The 16,097-nt window shown below is 43.0% G+C and overlaps 2 protein-coding genes across 3 annotated transcripts in view; one reads left to right on the top strand and one right to left on the bottom strand.

The window, feature by feature from the left end:
• Ndufa3 (NADH:ubiquinone oxidoreductase subunit A3) overlaps nt 1–16,097 on the bottom strand; it is a 331,527-nt gene that overhangs the window by 80,500 nt on the left and 234,930 nt on the right. Inside the window, exon 5 of one of the 2 annotated variants that reach the window (XM_051162266.1) lies at nt 12,854–12,866. The exons of the other annotated variant lie outside the window; for it this stretch is intronic. The gene's annotated coding sequence lies outside the window, so the exon portion shown is untranslated. Of the gene's footprint in view, nt 1–12,853; nt 12,867–16,097 lie in introns of those variants that run through there. 2 annotated transcript variants of the gene reach the window in all.
• LOC127203004 (leukocyte immunoglobulin-like receptor subfamily B member 3) lies at nt 1,472–6,679 on the top strand. The gene is made up of 7 exons (XM_051161822.1): nt 1,472–1,790; nt 1,926–2,228; nt 2,513–2,797; nt 2,929–3,237; nt 3,467–3,763; nt 4,004–4,311; nt 6,551–6,679. Exons 1-7 carry the CDS (start codon nt 1,472–1,474, stop codon nt 6,677–6,679), a joined length of 1,950 nt encoding a protein of 649 aa, XP_051017779.1.

The following is a 16,097-nucleotide window of genomic DNA, read 5'->3' as shown; positions in this document are numbered from 1 at the left end:
TAAAGATAGTTTGAAAATGATGTCTAGTTGAGTGGCAAAAAAGTGAGAAATCAGAGAAACATTTGACAGAGTAGGATTCACTCACCTCTCATGAGAAAAGATGAAAAGGAAGCTACACACACACACAGAGAGAGAGAGAGAGAGAGAATTTTACTGGGATAAATTTACAGAGAAAGGTTGAATGAGAGAACAAGTTAGACACAGGTGAAGACAGACAAGCCAGAGTATGAAAAGGATCCAGAAGATTAGAATCAATTGTTGGAAAGCCAGGCTCAGTGGTACATGCCCTTAATCCCAGAACTTGGGAGGCAGAGGCAGATGGATCACTGTGAGTTGGAGGCCAGCTTGGTCTACAGAGTGAGTTCCAAGACAGCCAGGGCTGCACAGAGAAACTCTGTCTCGAAAAGCAAAAAACCAAAGACAAAAAGAAGATAAAAATGTGCACAGCATTGTGGCACATGTCCTTAATTCCAGCACTCTGGAGGCAGAGGCAGGCAGGTCTCCATGAGTTTCAGACCTGTCTGGTTAGCCAGGGCTGTTATACAGAAAAATCCAGTCTCAGAGAGAGAGAGACAGAGAGAGGCAGAGAGACAGAGAGAGACAGAGAGACAGAGACAGAGAGGATTATTAAGCAGTAAGACTAAGAGGTTGAAAATATTCTAGGCCTATCTTAGCTTATATGGAGTCTAGAAGTTTCCAGGACTAGGCCTAGGTTAGCAGACAGAGGTAGTAAGCCTTCAGAGACAAAACTGAACTAGGTGAATAAAAGTTCATTTTACAATGAACAAAGCAAAACTACACTTCAATCTGTATTGATATTTGATATTCATACATGCCTGCTACAATATGGCTCTGAGTGTAATGAGAAGAGATGAGGCAGACATTGATGGTGATGTAGAAATGTCATCTCTTGGAGAACTGATTGCAGAGGATCTATTGCTTAACATAAACACAGCATTGGGGAAGTGAAGTCTGCAGTTCCCCTTCCTGTGGGTTGCTGAAGTACAGGAGGAGTGATCTGTTTCCAAGGGCCACAGCATATGTTTCTTGTCTCTCCTGAGAGGTTCTGTAGCTCTCTCCTCAAGCAGAGGTGCAACCTCTTGGAGGAGATACCATGGCTTTTATCCTCACATCCCTGCTCTGTCTGGGTGAGATGAGAAGAGGGGGAGGATACTGTGGTCTAGGAATGACCCAGGCCCAGAGCTGAGCCCTCACCCATCAGGCAACCCCCAGACCTTAGGTGGCTCTACAGAGGGGAGGGATAAGCCTCTCATAGGGAACTCTCTTCCAGGATTGACTCTGGACCTCAGGACCCCAGTGCTGGCAGGTGAGTGTCTACAACTGCCCTAACCTGCTCTTCTCTTCATGTCCAGGAGCCATGCATGGGCAGTGGGTGTGGAAAAGACCACATGTGTGCTGCTGCTGCAGGTGGCTGGAGGATCACAGGGTTGAAAACTGCAATTAAGGATGGATGCACTGGGAACTAACTGCTTACTTTCCTGCAGGGTTACTCCGCAAACCTCTCCTCAGAGCACAACCAGACTCTGTGGTCTCCATGCAGTCTAGGGTGACCTTCTTGTGTGAGGGGACCACAGGAGCCACAAAGTATTATCTGTATAAAGAGAGAAGCCAAGATCCATGGCGCACTGAAATTCCACCTGAGCCTGGGAACAAGGCTGAATTCATCATCTCAAGAATTTACCAGCACCATGCTGGAGGATATCACTGTTACTACCAGACCAATGATGGATGGTCAGTATACAGTAACCTCGTGGAGCTGGTGGTGACAGGTGAAAGGATAATCAATGCCCCATCCTCAAGCTTTACTGTTGAGAATTCAGTCTGTTCTCTGCGGTGGAGCACCACCTCACATCCCTGGAGGAAAATAAGGCCTCACACATAACTGATTCCTCCTTCTCTCCTAGGAGCACACAGTAAACCTAGCCTGTCAGCCCAGCCCAGCCCTGTGGTAACCTCAGGAGGGAACGTCACCCTCCAGTGTGCCTCCGAGAATTATGACAAATTCATTTTGACTAAAGAAGGACCACAGAAGCTGTCCTGGAAGCAGAACTCACAGTATAACTACACTATTATGAAGTACCAGGCCTTGTTCTCTGTAGGTCCAGTGACCTCCAGCCACAGGGAGACATTCAGGTGTTACAGCCATGGCATGAACAATCCCCGTGTGTGGTCAGAACCTAGTGACCCCCTGGAGCTCCTATTCTCAGGTGAGGAACCCAAGAATGATGTTGACATGACACAGGTGGTCAGGGAGCCTGATGTGTGGTGTGTGAGGAGCCAGGACCCTTTATCCCACTGACACAGAGCGTGGAACACAGTGGGACCTGAGAAACAGATTCCAATGCAGAAAGTGATAGCAAAACCAGGATGTCCAGGAGAGAGATAAGTCTTTATGTGGAGTTCTGCTACTCTGGTTGAGCTTACATGGCATGTTCAAGATTGACCTCTCTTTGCTGCATTCAAACAGACCCACCTCCTTCTCTCCTTGCAGGGAACCTCCAGAAACCCATTATCAAGGCTGAGCCCAGCTCTGTGATCACTTCCGGAAGTCCCACAATCATCTGGTGTCAGGGAACTCCAGACGCAGAAATATATGTTCTGCATAAAGAGGGGAGCCAAAAACCCTGGGAAACACAGACCCCAGAGGAGCCTGGGAACAAGGCCAAGTTCTCCATCCATGATGTGACAAAGGACCATGCAGGGCAATATCGCTGTTACTGTTACAGCTTGGATGGTTGGTCAGAGCGCAGTGACACCCTGGAGCTGGTGGTGACAGGTGAGTGGACAGTCAGCGGCTCTGGCCCACTCTCTGCTCTCAGGAGTAGTCCCCTCCCACAGACTAGCCCCAGAAAACACTGTGGCTGGGCTGTGTGAGCCCGTGTAACAGTCTGCATCCTTCTCTCCTAGGCATATACTACTACACTAAACCCAGCTTGTCAGCCCTGCCATGTCCTGTAGTAACTTCAGGAGGAAGCATGGCCCTACTGTGTGTCTCACAGTATCAATGTGATAAGTTCATTCTCACCAAGGAAGATGAAAAGTTCTCCAGCTCTGTGGATGCACAGTATATACCCTCTACTGCACAGTACCAAGCCCTGTTCACTATAGAACACGTGACCCCAAACCACACAGGGACTTTCAGATGTTATGGGCACTACAAGGATACTCCACAGTTGTGGTCAGTACCCAGTGATCCCTTGGAAGTACACCTCTCAGGTGAGTCAGCATGTCATTCACCAACAATTTTATGAGACCCTGAGTCCTTTGATTCAGCCTTGACCCTCTGGGGAGTCACAAGTAGAGAAAGACTAAATGGAGAGGTCAGTTTCTGAACCAGCACCCCAAACCTGGGGAGAAGCACCAGCATGTGCAGGGCAGGATGGGAGGCCATAGCTATTTGGTAAGAACCAACTCCTCCGTCCCTAGCCTGTCTCCTTCCCTCTAGGGCTGTCCAGGAAGCCATCTCTGCTGACTCACCAAGGACATATCCTGGACCCTGGAATGAGCCTCACCCTGCAGTGTTCCTCTGACATCAACTATGACAGATTTGCTCTGTACAAGGAGGGGGAAGCTGACTTCACACACCGCTCTAGCCAGAGGACCCAGGCTGGCCTCTCTTTTGCCAACTTCACATGGGACTATGTGAGGCAGGACGTGGGAGGCCAATACAGGTGCTATGGTGCACACAGCCTCTCCTCTGAGTGGTCAGCCTCCAGTGACCCCCTGGACATCCTGATCACAGGTGAGAAACTAAATAGATCCAACGGGCACCTAGCCTCTGCTTGGGCTCTCACGGAACAGCCTAGAAGTTGATGGTTGGGATGAGGAACAGAGATCATAGATGGGAACAGACACAGAGTCCGGGGAGCAGGAGAGGAGCTCAGTAAGAAAAGACACATAGTCCCGGGTGTTGAGGGTGGACCCAATGAGGTTTCAGCTCAGAACAACAAAGGCAGCCTCTCATCATCCCTCTTCTCTTTAGGACAGCTCAGTGTCACACCTTCACTCTCAGTGAAGCCTAACTCCACAGTCCACTCAGGAGAGAATGTGGTCCTGCTGTGTCAGTCATTATACAGAGTGGACACTTTCATTCTGTCCAAGGAGGGAGCAGCCCACCAACCTCTGCGGCTGAAATCAAAGTTCCAAGCTCAACAGTACCAGGCGGAATTCTCCATGAGTGCTGTGACCTCCACCCTCACAGGCACCTACAGGTGCTATGGGTCTCAAGGCTCATCGCTCTACCTGTTGTTCTACGCCAGTGCCCCTGTGGAGCTCAAGGTATCAGGTGAGGTGATCCTGACGTCTCTGGGCAACTCATTATCCATACCCGGGGAGAGATCTTGACTTAGATGGGGCTGGGTAAGAACAGAAAGATTAGTCAGAACACAGTCTCCCTGGCAGAGGAGTAGATGCCAGCAATGGTCCCACAAGTAATATACATTCCATCCTCTACTGCAATCTAGGTGTGGATCAGGCAGCATGGGGATCTTGGGGAGGTGACAAGACAGATATAAGACATGATCAGAGTGAGGATTCCTGGGTTGGCATCTAACTCTCATTCTCTTCCTGTTCTATATCCTGGGACCCATTGGAGACTCTATTAGAATGCCACCATCAAGGCGCAGCCCACCAGCTGGTGTCAGGAATCTCTGTGCATGGAGTGTACTTCATGCCCAGGCTGCCTGCCTGCTCACAGCCCAGCAATGTTCTCATTTCTCTGTAACTTCAGCTCATGAGTGTGGGAGACAAATAGTGATCTCATCAGAGACACCAGAACCTGGGGCACAGAAACTGACCTACAGAATGTGACATCCAGAGAGAGAGAGACGTAGACTTAGCCGGAAAGATGAGGCAGGTGTTGTGGTAAAGAGCAGGGAACCCGAAGAGTCGCCTGTCATCATGCCCTGATGGCCCTGAGAACAAATGACCCACCTATGTGGAGTCAGGCCCCAGAGGGCTGTCAAATGCTCTGGTAGAATGTGGGACGCTGATAAACAACAGCTAGTTGTGAGCTTGCTACAGCTGCTTCTGGAGATCCCAACACGGACAAACCTTCCCTTTCTGAGCTTCTGTTTATTGAGTATGAAGGGCAGAAGCCTTCCTATGCTGAAACTTCTCCTGATGTAGGAGGGATCTTAACCTGAATCTATAGTGAATTTTTCCCACATTGTGGTGACATGTACCAGGGGTGGGGCACATGGCTATCTTAGGTCTTAGGTCAGTCAAGCATCTTCCATCCAGTTCATGGGGCATAGTTTAAGTATTCTCCATGAGTTCTGTTACCTCCACACGTGGGGACACTTATGATGTACTGATGCATCTACTCCTCCCTAAACCTTGTATCACATGCCAGTGCCCCTGTGAAGCTCATGGTACAAAGCGAGGTGACTGAGATCATTCTAAGAATAAGGGATTCCTCAGCCTTCTCCATTTACAGTAATTATTGGTTAGGATCAGGTGAGAATTGCTGCTGTGGGACAGTCAGATGGGTAATTATCCTCATGATGGTGGAGGCAACATGAATCCTTCCCTAAATGCTCACTACACAACCTGCTAATGGAATCCAGACATTTCAGGTGGTCTGACAGAGCACCTTGGAGATTCACAGACAGATATAAGACACTAAGGAGAAGCAGTCTCCCAGTGACAAACTCTTCCCATTATCCTCCACATATCAGTATTCACAGGATCACTGTCATATCCTCCCTCTGTGCAGTCATGGCACATGGCATCTCAAGGGAAGGTGGTTGCCTTTCTGTAATAATCTCAAAGCCTGCTAGACTCTCTTTCTCATCAAAATAGATTCATACCATAGGCCAACCCTATCAGACAGAGTATCATGAGAACTTGAACCTAACAATGATCACACTGAGCAAAATAAAATCCAGCAGTCTCAATCAAACCTGATTGCTTTTTGAAGTCTGCAACCTTTATCTTCAAGGAGAAATAGAGCAATGAGACTGTACTAGTTCAGCTGTCTTTTGAGAGCTGACATCTAAAGATGTCTTCTCCCTGCCCTTGGTGTAAACAGAAGGTTTGGGGACAGGATCTCCAGGAATTCAGTGGCCACTTCCTGGAATGTCTTATTAACTTATTCTACTATGAACTTGCTGTGCTATGTCATTGGCTTTAGCTTTAGCACAGTGGTGCTGAAGAATCTACTCAGGACTAAGAGAGGGAACCCAACCACCAACTATGCCAGAGGAGAAATCCATCACACAACTCCATGAGCTTATCCTTTCAGGACAGTATATAGTGCAACTCAAAAGAAGCATTCAGGTCTTGTAAGCATGCACACATACTACTAATTTTATTCAGTTCTCAGTATCAGCTGAGACAATCAGTCCATCCTAGAGCATGCCGAATCCCATGACAGTTGAAGAAAGAGAATCCAAAGTCATATCACAGGAAGCAGAGGAATAAGTTCTGTCCAGGGAAGGCAGGACCACCTGGGTGGAATTTAGTTATCATGGGGACTTTTGACCATCCCTAATCTCTGTAATTTTTGTCTAAATCTACACCCTCAGAGAACCAGGATCACACAGTGGAGAATCTCATTAGGATGGGAGTTGCTGCCTTTATCCTCATAGTTCTTCGAATTCTGATCATAGAGGCACGGGACACCCAGAGACGGACTCACCATGTAGTGGGAAGATAATCTGAGGAGAAAGAAGTACATCTTTCAAGGTTCCAAAGTCTGGGAAATAAACATATGATACAAATTTTTATGTAAGAAAATCCAGTTCTTATGTTGAGGAACTCTTAAGAAAGAATATCCAGGGATAAAATGTGTTTTGGGTGCAGAGGAAGATCATTCATCAGCAAATGAATTACTGTCCTTCGAAGTACTGAGGGGTTTTGCTGCTTGAATGAATCTGTAAAGAGAATGATTATGCTGTCCCATCTTCTTGAACCTTTTTTTTTTCTTTCCCTTCTCTCATGTATCATTTTCTATTTTGAAAATTGCTACATTGTCCAGGGCAGGAGCCTCTGTCTATTGGACTAGAAAGAAAGAAGTAGCCTCAATAACAAAACTGATGAGTAAATTCAGAGACAAGGATGAAAAGTTGGCCTGCCTATAATGCCCCCCCAAAGCCTTCCATGTCTTTCCAACTCTTCAGTCATCAATAAATGTTCTTCATAGAGTTTCCCTTGAAATATAAATCCATGTTTCCACACTGGTGGAATAAGGACTGTCTATAGAGATCATGTAGGCATAACTTTGAAAGTGATTGTTTTGACACAAAGTCCTGATTTGTGATGTTTGCTGAACACTTGATATAGCCCCATCAAAGACACCTTCACAATAGCGATGTCACATAACGGGTGTGAGAAAGGGAGGTGATACATGAAATAGATGTGTTTTGGCTTCTCTTCCACTGCCTATTTCTCATACATGCAAAAGAAATTCATATGCATTATAATCATCCCAAAGTCACTTGACTAGGATGATGTATTATACAATGAATCCAAATTCCAAATAAACAATCATATGATCTTCAAATAATGACACCGGCATTTCTCTTTTTTGTTTTTGTGTCTTTTCTTTTTTTTTAGAGAAAGGGTTTCTCTATGTTATCTTGGCTGTCCTGGATTCACTTTGGGGACCAGGCTGGCTTTGACCTCACAGCAATCCACCTGCCTCTACCTCCTGAGTGCTGGGATTAATTCCTTTTTTTAACCAATACTTTAAATATTCTGTTATTTTTCTTCTGTTTTTAAATCAGCCAAGTCTTCAAGTACAAAGCTAAAAAGTGTCAAGGGGGTAAATCTGCTGCCTTCTTCATGATTTAATGCAAAATGTCTGCTTACTCAACAGTCTATATAATATTAATTTCAATGTTTTTGTACAAGGTATTATCCTGACACATCAGATTCACTGTTTCTAATTTACTGTAAGTGTTCACAATGAATAATTGTGGGACACAGACACATGGTAACTCTTCATCAAGAACTGTTTCCATTATGCATGTTTTTAGCTTTACCTTTTTTGATTATCATAAATAATATGATTTTGAATGTTGAATGGGATTTACATAACGAGATAAAATATATTTTTTATGATATGTTCTTTTCACTTTATAATAATTTATGAGGGCAATGATCAGAATATGGTTTGATGAATTCACAATTAGTCAATGTTTTCTCCAGGAAACCATCATAGAATACTTACCAAAGTCTCATGAATATGTTGCCTCAAATTATTTGCTTTCCAGTATCATCTTTACATAGTGAATGAGTGATAATTTTTTAGGATTATGAAGCTGTCTTCATGAGAAGTTTTAGTCTATTTCTTTTTTAATTTACTTATTTATTATAATTTATTCATCTTACATCCTAATTGTTATCCTCTCTCTTATATCTTCCCATTCCCTGTTCCTACCCTTTCTCCCCCTTCCACACTGTTCCCCTCCCACAGACCTCTGACATGGGGGCCCTCCTCCCACACCATCTGACCACAGCCTATCAGGTCTCATCAGAATACCCTGCATCCCCTTCCTCTCTGTCCTGGCAGGGTCTGACCACCAAAGGGAAATGTTCAATTCTCAGGCAACAGAGTACATGGCAGACCAAGCCCCTCACTCCCCAAACAACCTTGGAGAATGAGCTGTCCATGGACTTAATCTGAATAGGAGGTCTAGGTTCTCGATATGCATTGTCCTCGGTATGTTGATCAGTTTGTGCGGGTACCCCAGTGTCTAGATTCACCAGCCAAATGACGCTCCACCATACAACAAGCATATTTTCTCAACTATGGTCATAGCAGCCTTGTTCATAATAGCCAGAGTCTGGAGACAGCATAGATGTCTCTCAAGTGAAAAATGGGTAAAGAACCCCTGTCACTATTGATGAAAGTCTGCTATGCTTGCAAGATGGGACCCTACCATACTGTCTTCTTAGAGGCTTTATCCAGAAGCTGAGGAAACAGATGCAGAAACCCACATACTTCATTTGTGGTTCTTTAATGTTTGTACCTCCTTTCCAATCTACCTACCTTAAATAGGAGAGAAAAGAGGTTAATGGGAACAGGAGAAATAGACCTTGTTGAATTCAGTTCCTTGGAGTGATTCCCTGGTGTAGTTGGCAAGCTTTCAGCAGACCAGCAATTCCACCAAAGTTGCTGCTGGAACTTGAAACAGCAGCCATAACCTGGAGCCTCAGCCTGAGCCTGAAGTTTCAAAGCCTTTGGTGGAGCATTTGGCTCTTGGAACATCTTGAAGTGGAGCAATGAACAGCCAAACAGTACCAAGACCCAAAAAGCCCCAGTCTCCTATTTTGAATATATATATATGTATGTATACACACACACACACACCACATATATACATATATACATGTATACATAACTCCTCTCAGGGTCTGTACTAGGATGTGTTTCAGGTGGCAAAAACCAAGCCCCCCCCCCCCCCCCGGTGAAATAGTTCGACTTCTAAGTGGATAAACATCACCTGTTCTGTCACAAGTCTGTTCCATACCCCACTCTTGGGATCAAAACAAAAACATGTTTACATCCACTAGACCCACAGCCAAGCAATAAGGCTTAGCATTATCTACCCTCTCTTGCAGATGGTTTAAAGTGGTGTGGCTGAATTTATAAAATCGAATGCATGCCAAAATAATTGTCTTCCACGCTTTAGATTGTAAAGCATCCTGTATCAGCCACTAGACTTCTCTTCCCGTTCTTTCATAAGACCGGGAACCATTTATTGAAGATGTGTGGCAATAAAATAAAACTGGCATTGTCACAAAAAAAAAAGAAAGAAAGAAAAATGGGTAAAGAAACTGTGATACGGGAAGGGGTTTAAAGTTTACCTCCTGTATTGTCCTTGGCTGGTGCCTTAGTTTGAGTGGGACCCCTGGGCCCAAATCTGCCTATCATAATGTTCTACTTGTAGGTTTCTAGGACCCTCTGGATCCTTCTATTTTGCTATTCTCCCAATAGAGTCCCAATAGGATGCCCTCCCCTCTGTCCCAGTTTCCTGGTAAGTGAAGGCTTTCGTGGGACATGCCCCTTGGGCTAGTATGCAGATATAAGTGAGTATATACCATTTGATTCTTTCTGCTTCTGGGTTAACTCACTCATTATGATCATTTCTAGCTCAATCCATTTATCCACAAATTTCGGGAATTCCTTGTTTTTAATAGCTGAGTAGTATTCCATAGTGTATATGTACCACAGTTTCTTTATCCACTCTTCTACTGAGGGACACTTAGCCAATGGTCAGAATATTCTCCACAGTTGAGTGGAGAGTGTGATATGACTTTCTCATGTACTCTGGTGCCTCACATTTGACCATGTCCCCTGGAGGGGGAGACCTGGTGGCATTCAGAGGAAGGACAGCAGGTAGCCAAGAAGAGACTTGATACCCTATGAGAATATACAGGGGGAGGTAATCCCCCTCAGGAACAGTCATAGGGGAGGGGAATAATGGGAAAATGGGGGGGAGGAATGGGAGGATACAAGGGATGGGATAAACATTGAGATGTAACAAGAATAAATTAATAAAAAAACAATAAATAAATAACTAAATAAAAAGTAAAAAAAAAAAAAAGAAACTGTGATACATTTACAAAGTGGAATAATACTCAGAGATTAAAAATAAGGACGTCATGAAATTTACAGGCAAATGAATGGAAACAGAAATGATCATCCAGAGTGTGGTAACCGAGACCCAGAAAGACACGCATGGTATATACTCACAAACAAGTGGATATCAGCCCAACATAGATGTCCTCCAAGAGACTCCACCTAGTGGGGAATCAGGAGAGATCCTGATCTCTCAATGGAGACCTGAGAGTGGTATAGAAGAGCTGGGGGATAGAAGGACCCAGAGGCTTTAAGAGCCCCACAATGCCAGGGGAACTAGTATATTTCTTTGTTGGATCTAATGTCTTTTTCTAGACTTAGTTTTAGGTGATGCTGGCATCACAGTATGATTTAGGTTACGTGTTCCATTCTCTCAGTGCTCAGCTATCAGGGAAGCTTGTAATCAATTCCTTTCTCTACATGAGAGGTTCCTTTTGTTTTGTTTCATTATTTTTCATTTAGTTTCTTTTGTTTTGCTTTATTTAAGACAAAGTCTCTCTCTACACATCTCTGGCTGTCCTGAACCTCACTATATAGATCAAGCTGCCATCAAACTCACAAATATCCACCATTCTGGGCCTCCAAAGTGCTGAGATTTGAATCGTGTGCCACCACACACAGCAGCTGAGCAGATACGTTACCATAGGAGAGTCCAATTTTCCTCAACATCAGTGTACCACCTCACTGTGTTCTCATGGGAAATATTACCTGATCCTATCTTACTTTAAACTGACTCTGGTAGGCTCACAGATGTAGGAGGCATGTCCTGGTCGTGATTTATGTCTAGAGTGAAATCGGGGGATGGATATTCTGATAGTCACATTTCTGATCAATGAGAGCGATTCAAGGATCTGGACTGACATATGGCACTATCCATCCCAGATGCTTTATTGTCCTTTCCACTCTAAACACATGACTTGTTCACAGAAAGTCATGCAAAACGGTGAGGGAACCACATTGCTGCTGGAAGCATGAATAGACTCTACTGTATCTACCTCAGGGAGCAAGTGGTCCTCCTAACTTCAACCATTTTGAATACTTCCTAATACTTCAGAGACTTCTGGATACAGCCATGGGAGTAGGTATGAGCCACACAAAACTATGGTGATTCTCCCAGTCCATGAACAAGGGAGTTCTTTCCATCTTCTGATGTCATCTTAATCTCCTTTTTCAGAGATCTGAAGTTTTTCTTCAAACAAGTCCTTCACTCACTTGGCTAGAGTTACTCCTAGATATTTTATGTTGGTTGTGGCTATCATGAAGGTTGCAGGTTCCCTAATTTCTAACTCTGCACAATTGTCGTTTATATAGAGGAAGACTACTAACTTTTTTTGAGTTAATTTTGCATCCAGCCATTTTGCTGAAGGTGTTTATCAGCTGTAGGAGTTCTCTGGTGAAATTTTGAGGGTCACTTATGTACACTGCAAATAAGGAAACTCTCACTTCCTCCTTTCCCATTTGGATCCCCTTGATCTCCTTTTGTCTTATTGTTCTGGCAAGAACTTCAAGAACTATATTGAAGAGATATGGAAAAAGTGGGCAGCCTTGCCTGGACCCCAATTTTAGAGGAATTCCATTGAGTATATCTCCATTTAATTTGATGTTGGATATTGGCTTGCTGTATATAGCCTTTATTATGCTTAGGCACATGCCTTGTATCCCTGATTTCCCCATAACTTTAAACATGAATAGATGTTAGATTTTGTCAAATGCTTTTTCTGCATCTAAGAAGTTGATCGTGTGGTTTTTTTTTTCTTTAAGTTTGTTTATATGGCAGATTATATTGATGAATTTCCATATATTAAACCATCCCTCCTTGCCTGGAATGAAGCCTACCTGTCATGGTGAATGATATCTTTGATATGTTCTTGTATTCATTTTGTGAGTATTTTATTGAGTATTTTTGCATCAATGTTCATAAAGAAATTTTTCTGAAATACTCTTTTTTATATCTTTCTGAGGTTTTGGTATCAAACTGACTGTGGCCTCATAGAATGAATTTGGTAATATTCCATCCATTTCTATCCTTTGGAGTAGTTTGAAGAGTATCGGTATTAGCTCCCCTTTGAAGGTCTGGCAGAATTCTGCACTGAAACCATCTAGCCCTGGGCTTTTTATGGTTGGGAGACTATTAAAGACGGTTTCTATTTCTGTAGGAGAAATAGGACTATTTAATTTGTTTATCTGATCTTGATTCCATTTTGGCAAGTGGAATCGATCAAGAAAATTGTCCATTTCCTTTAGATTTTCACATTTTGTGGCATAGATGCCAGTGTCTGTTGTTATGTCTCCCTTTTCATTTCTGATTTTGTTAATTTGGATAGTGTCTATCTGCCTTTCAGTTAGTTTGCCTAACAATTTGTCTATCTTGTTGATTTTCTCAAAGAACCAGCTCCTGGTTTTGTTGATTCTTTTAATTGTTCTCTTTGTTTATAATTTATTGATTTCAACCTTGGGTTTGATTATTTCCAGATACCTACTCCTCTTGGGTGTTTCTGCTTCTTTTTTTCCTAGGGCTTCCAGATGTGTCATTAAGTTGCTCACATGAGATGTTTCCAATTTATTTATAAAGGCACTTAATGCTATGAATTTTCCTGTAGCACCACTTTCAATATGTCCCACAAATTTTGATATGTTTTTCTTTCATTTTATTGAATTTCAGGAAATCCTTAATTTCTTTATTTCTTACCTGACCTGGGTGTTATTAATTAGAGAGTTATTGAGTTTCCATGTGTGTGTCAGCTTTTTGTTATTTCTGCTGTTGATGAGTCCAGCTTTAGACCATAGTGATCTGATAGGATACAAGGTATCATTTAAAACTTGCTTTTTTTTTCTACTGAGGCTTGCTTTCTGACCTACTATGTGATCAATTTTGGAGAAGGATCCATGGGTTGCTGAGAACCCATGTGTTTGGGTGAAATGTTCTGCTGATATCTATTAGATCCATTTGATTCATGACATTGGTTAATGTCACTATTTCTCAGTTTAGTTTCTGTTTCAGTGACCTATCTATCCTTTGTTGGAAGTGGGGTGTTGAAGTCTCCCACTAATAATGTGTGTGGATTGTTGTGTGGTTTAAGCTTTATTAATAGTCCTTTTACAAATATGGGTGCTCTTGTATTGGGAGAATTTATGTTTAGAATTGTGATGTCTTCTTGGTTGACTTTACCTTTGATGAGTATAAAGTGGCCTTCCTCATCTTTTTTGCTTAATTTTGGTTAGAATTCTATTTTATTAGATATTAAAATGGCTACATCAGCTTGATTCTTCTGTCTGTTTGCTTGGAATACCTTTTTGCTCCTTTTACCCTGAGTTAATGTCTGTCCTTGTGGCTGAGATGTGTTTCTTGAATACAGAAGAATGTTGAGTCTTGTTTATGCATCCATTCAGTTACTCTGTGTTTTTTTTTTTTTTTTTTTTTTTTTTTTTTTTTTTGGAGAATTGAGACCATTGATATTGAGGGATACTAATGACCAGTGCCTGTTAAGTCTCTTTATTTTATGTTGGTTTCAGTACAGTGTTTGTTTGGTTATATTTCTGTGACAGTGTAGTTTTCTTTTCCCCATATAATTTTGGTTGTAGATTGTAACTTTGGGTTGGAGGCTTCCTTCTAGTAACTTCTGTAAGGCTGGATTTGTGGATAGGTACTGTTTGAATTTGGTTTGGTTTTTTTTTTTTGTCATGGAATATCTTGTTTTCTCCATCAATGGCTATTGATAGCTTTGGTGGGTATAGTAGTCTGCACTGGCATCTGTGGTCTCTTAGGGTTTTCAGGACCTCCGTCTAGGCCCTTCTGACTTTTACGGTCACTGCTGAGAAGTCAGGTTTAATCCTGAAAGATTTGCCATTATATGTTACTTGGCCCTTTTCTCCTGTTCCTTTTAATATTTTTCTTTATTCTGTATATTTTGTGTTTTGGTTGTTATGTGGAGGGAAGATTTTCTTTTCACGTGTACTCTATTTGGTGTTCTGTAGGCCTCTTGTATGTTTATAGACATCTCCTTCTTTAAATTGGGGAAATTTTCTTCTATGCTTTTGTTGAAGATATTTTCTGGGCCTTGGAGTCATGCTTCTTCTCTTTCCTCAATGCCTCTTATCCTCAGGTTTCATCTTTTCATGGTGTCCTTGACTTCTTGCATGTTTTGTGTCAGGAATTTTTCAGTTTAGCCTTTTCTTTCATGGTTGCTTCAAGTTCTGTGATTGTATTTTCTAGTCCCTAGAAGTGTTCCTCCATCTCTTGGATTCTGTTAAAGAAGTTCACCTCTGTGTTGATTGCTTTCTTCTCCAAGGCCTTCATTTCCCTTTTCTTATATCTGTGCCTTTATCATTATTTCCATTTTCATCCCCAGATAGTGAACTGTTTTATTGGTTTTCTTCATCTGATAGTTTGTATGGTCCTGATTTTCTTCCAGTGCTTCTTATAGGCCTTCAGGTCTTAAATTGTTTTATTGGTTTCCTTCATCTGATTGTTTATGTTTTCCTGAATTTCTTCCAGTGCCTCTCTACAGGTCTCTTTTGTGTCTTCAACCTGTTTGTCTGCATCTTCCTGCATTTGTTTATGGATTTTATTCATTTCCTTCATTATCATCTTCAATACTAAGGATTTGAGGTCATTTTCTTGTATTTCAATTGTGTTTGATTTCTCAGGGTTTCTTTCTTTGGGATAGCTGGGATCTGAAGATGCCATATTGTTTTGGTTTTTGTTGTTTGCATTCCTGTGCTGGCCTATAGTCATATTGCTGTCTCTGATGCTGGGAGGTAGTTTCTGGTATCCTTCACTGGGTGTTGCCACAGGTCAGGTGGTGAGTGATTACAAGTCAAAGGCCCTTGCCTGTGGGGATCAGAGAATTCTTCCCTGGAACTGGCAGGTGACCTGGTTTCCACATCAGGAGACTTTGTCCACACCTTAGGCTCCCCTCTGGTTCAGGAGAGAGAGGCTTCTGCCTGGTCCCATTCAGACAGTGCAACTGCTGCAGCTCAGTCCCACTGTATTATGGGTGCTATTTAGTTTTCTGTCTTCATCCAAAGGGCTGTCCAGCCTCTACCAATAGAATGAGAGATCCTGACAGGCTGTGGAGCCAAGCTAGGCCAGATTCTATCTGTCCGATTGTGCAGGCATGGACTGCTATGGCCGGTAGCTAGGTTCCTGCCTAGACCCATTCAGATAGCACAACTGTTGTGGTTTAGTTTCTCTGCATTCACGTGGCTGTTTAGCTTTCTATCCTGACCCGTCAGGGCTGTTCAGCCTCTCCCAAGAGCATGGGAGATCCTGCCAGGCTGTGGAGCTTGGTGAGGCCAGGTTATATCTGTCCAATTTCGCAGGCATGGCCCACTAACCTGGTAGCTATATTCCTTTCCAATTTTTCAGACTGTGCCACTGTGGCTGGGTAACTTGCTTACAGCCACCTGGGCTTCTGTGTGGCCCCTGGGGCTTTCTGTGGATGACGTGGTACAGGTGGGAGGGTCTGAGGACAGATCCTATGATCTC

The sequence above is a fragment of the Acomys russatus genome, chromosome 19, assembly GCF_903995435.1.
Source record: "Acomys russatus chromosome 19, mAcoRus1.1, whole genome shotgun sequence".
Taxonomy (NCBI): domain Eukaryota; kingdom Metazoa; phylum Chordata; class Mammalia; order Rodentia; family Muridae; genus Acomys; species Acomys russatus.
The sequence above is the reverse complement of the archived record's forward strand: the minus strand, read 5'-3'. Positions and strand labels throughout refer to the sequence as shown.

What these genes read in the sequence shown, in the direction of transcription:
- LOC127203004 (XM_051161822.1), top strand. Translation starts at nt 1,472, where the DNA reads ATGCACTGGGAACTAACTGCTTACTTTCCTGCAGGGTTACTCCGCAAA. An exon ending in CCTGGAGCTGGTGGTGACAG is followed by an intron (nt 2,798 to 2,928) that starts GTGAGTGGACAG and finishes CTTCTCTCCTAG; the next exon opens with GCATATACTACTACACTAAA. An exon ending in CCTGGACATCCTGATCACAG is followed by an intron (nt 3,764 to 4,003) that starts GTGAGAAACTAA and finishes TCTTCTCTTTAG; the next exon opens with GACAGCTCAGTGTCACACCT.